At 33.7% G+C, this 2,279-nt stretch overlaps 1 protein-coding gene across 1 annotated transcript; it reads left to right on the forward strand.

Annotated features, from left to right (window-relative positions):
* Window positions 1-492: 492 nt before the first annotated feature.
* LOC145007566 (uncharacterized) lies at window positions 493-1,714 on the forward strand. The gene is made up of 3 exons (XM_078966478.1): window positions 493-963; window positions 1,294-1,428; window positions 1,516-1,714. The coding sequence occupies exons 1-2, from the start codon at window positions 564-566 to the stop codon at window positions 1,389-1,391; spliced, it is 498 nt and encodes a 165-aa protein (XP_078822604.1). The 5' UTR covers window positions 493-563; the 3' UTR covers window positions 1,392-1,428; window positions 1,516-1,714.
* Window positions 1,715-2,279: the final 565 nt, after the last annotated feature.

Consider the following 2,279-nt stretch of genomic DNA (forward strand, 5'->3'; position numbering starts at 1 on the left):
GTGATATTGAGCTTTTTGTAGTGTTTGGTTGCATTTTGAAGGAAGGAGAAGAAGGTGCTAGCCCAAAGATCAAGCAACAACTCCTCCATATCCTTGGAATTATTCTCTGGACCATTTGTAAGTCCTCAAGTTTCCATTTTTAGAATTTTTTTGGTTGTAGACCTAGCTTTATTAGCTTATCTTGGTCAATAAGTGATGTTTGGTTGGTTTGATGTGACAAAGGTTGCAACTTTATGACTCTCATGAGTTTCATGAGCAATATATCTTGTAGATCTATAATTTGGTTGAGATTTTTAGCCTTGCATGAGTTTTGGTAACTTTTTTGCTTGTTTTGACCTAAAATGGAATCTAGATATGTAGAGGTAATGCACTCAACTTTATGCTAAATCTTACTAAGGACTTACAGGAAATCGTAAAGGTTGGAACAAACAATATATAGCTTTTAAGGGGGTAAATCGTAAATTGAATCTATATACGGTTTATAAACACACACTATCACTTTATCCATCACAAAAATCCCTCTTTCACACCCGATACAGATCGAAATTCATCAAATCAAATCCATGGCTCGTCTTTTCTCACAAACCCTAATTAGAACAACATCATCAGCATCGAATTCCTTGCAAACATTCAAATTAAGCATATCGCAGCAGCATCGATTTGCGAGCCAATCTGGAAAATCTCAATTGATCGAGGTCGACCTTGAATCTGATAGCGATGTGGAAGTTTTAGGGTTGAGAAAGCTCGAAGATGCTATCCATAGTATCATCGTGAGACAATCGGCGCCTGATTGGCTTCCTTTCGTTCCTGGTTCATCTTACTGGGTCCCTCCTCGCCGTCACCGGCCTGATTCTCACGGCATCATTAGTGTGCTCAGAAAATTTAGCAAACCGTTGACGGATGAAGAATCAATGTCTATTTCTTCCTCACGTGGTTGGCCATCCTCCGCTTATTTCATTGAAGGTATCAAGATCATGCTTTTACTTAATTTTATTGAATCAATTGAGATTAGGCTAATTAGGCTTCTTGATTTGTTAGCAAAATTTGAGTCGTAAAACAGTAAACCATTTTTTTTCTATAGCAAGACGGTGTTTAGGGGCATACAGTACAATGGAATTTGAGTCGGTTGTCCAACCGTTTTAGATTAAAACCGACTTTGATCAATCATACCAAGCCAATGGAAACTGTGTTTGCTAGTATTAATTGATTGTTGGCTAGATTACTGAATGAAATGAGGAAGAACAAATAAAAGGAATTGGAGAATGGAATCTTATGCCATTTATGTACTTTTAGGCACATCCGTTATGCAACCATTGACTATGGAAATGGAAGCAGAAGTGGTTCATAGCAATGAGGAAAATATTCCTGATGCTGAGAATGAGGAAGGATGATGAATTCATCTCCACCATAAGCCCTGAGATCTTTCAAGTAAGTTTCTTCCATCAACTTTGCAACATAACACATGATACATAGTTATTAATTTTTTCATTGACCTTTTGTTGGACTACTCTACAGACTCGCTTCCTATTGTAGATATTTTTAGAAAAAGACTAAAATGCCCTTGAAGAAGTGGAAGCAAACATGGTTGTACAGTTTAAGGCCTATGGATACCAGTGATTTGAGCTTTCTGTATGTTGTTATAACATTCTCGTATTCTGACCTTCTAAATAAAAATAATATCATATTAGCATCATATGAAATGTTCTGTTTTTAAGTACATTGTCATTATGAGTTCATGTAGTTTGCCCAAAAGAAAAAGAAAAAGAAAAAGAAAAGCCATGTAGATTAAGTTTGATTTGTTTATTTTGAAAATTTTGGGAAAAGATAAAGGATAACAGGTGAAACTGGAATTAACCTAGAATGTTTTTTTATTTAATAGGTAAAAGGGTATTTTAGGTAATCAAAAAAAAAAAAAAAAAAAAAAAAAGCAAATGACAAATATTTGATGTGGACATTTTTCCATACATGTAATATACAAAATTTACAACGTTATTTAGTAAAATTTTATATTTTCTATCATAATAAATTTTATATTAAATAACTAAATAACTACAATTAAGCGGATTAACATAAATAGTTTATATAAAGATGATATTTCTACAGTAACACATTTTAATATTTTGCTTCATAAAAAACATATGAGTGCGAAGCACAATCGTCTAGTATGTTTTACCCACAAACAATCAGTCCAATGACTTTTTTCATATCTGCATGAAGCTTTTAACGAATCTCCTGTTCATCTCTTGATTCAATTCTAACTTATCAATTTGTTGAGGTTA

Source organism: Lactuca saligna, chromosome 7 (genome assembly GCF_052625555.1).
Source record: "Lactuca saligna cultivar CGN05327 chromosome 7, ASM5262555v1, whole genome shotgun sequence".
Lineage (NCBI taxonomy): Eukaryota > Viridiplantae > Streptophyta > Magnoliopsida > Asterales > Asteraceae > Lactuca > Lactuca saligna.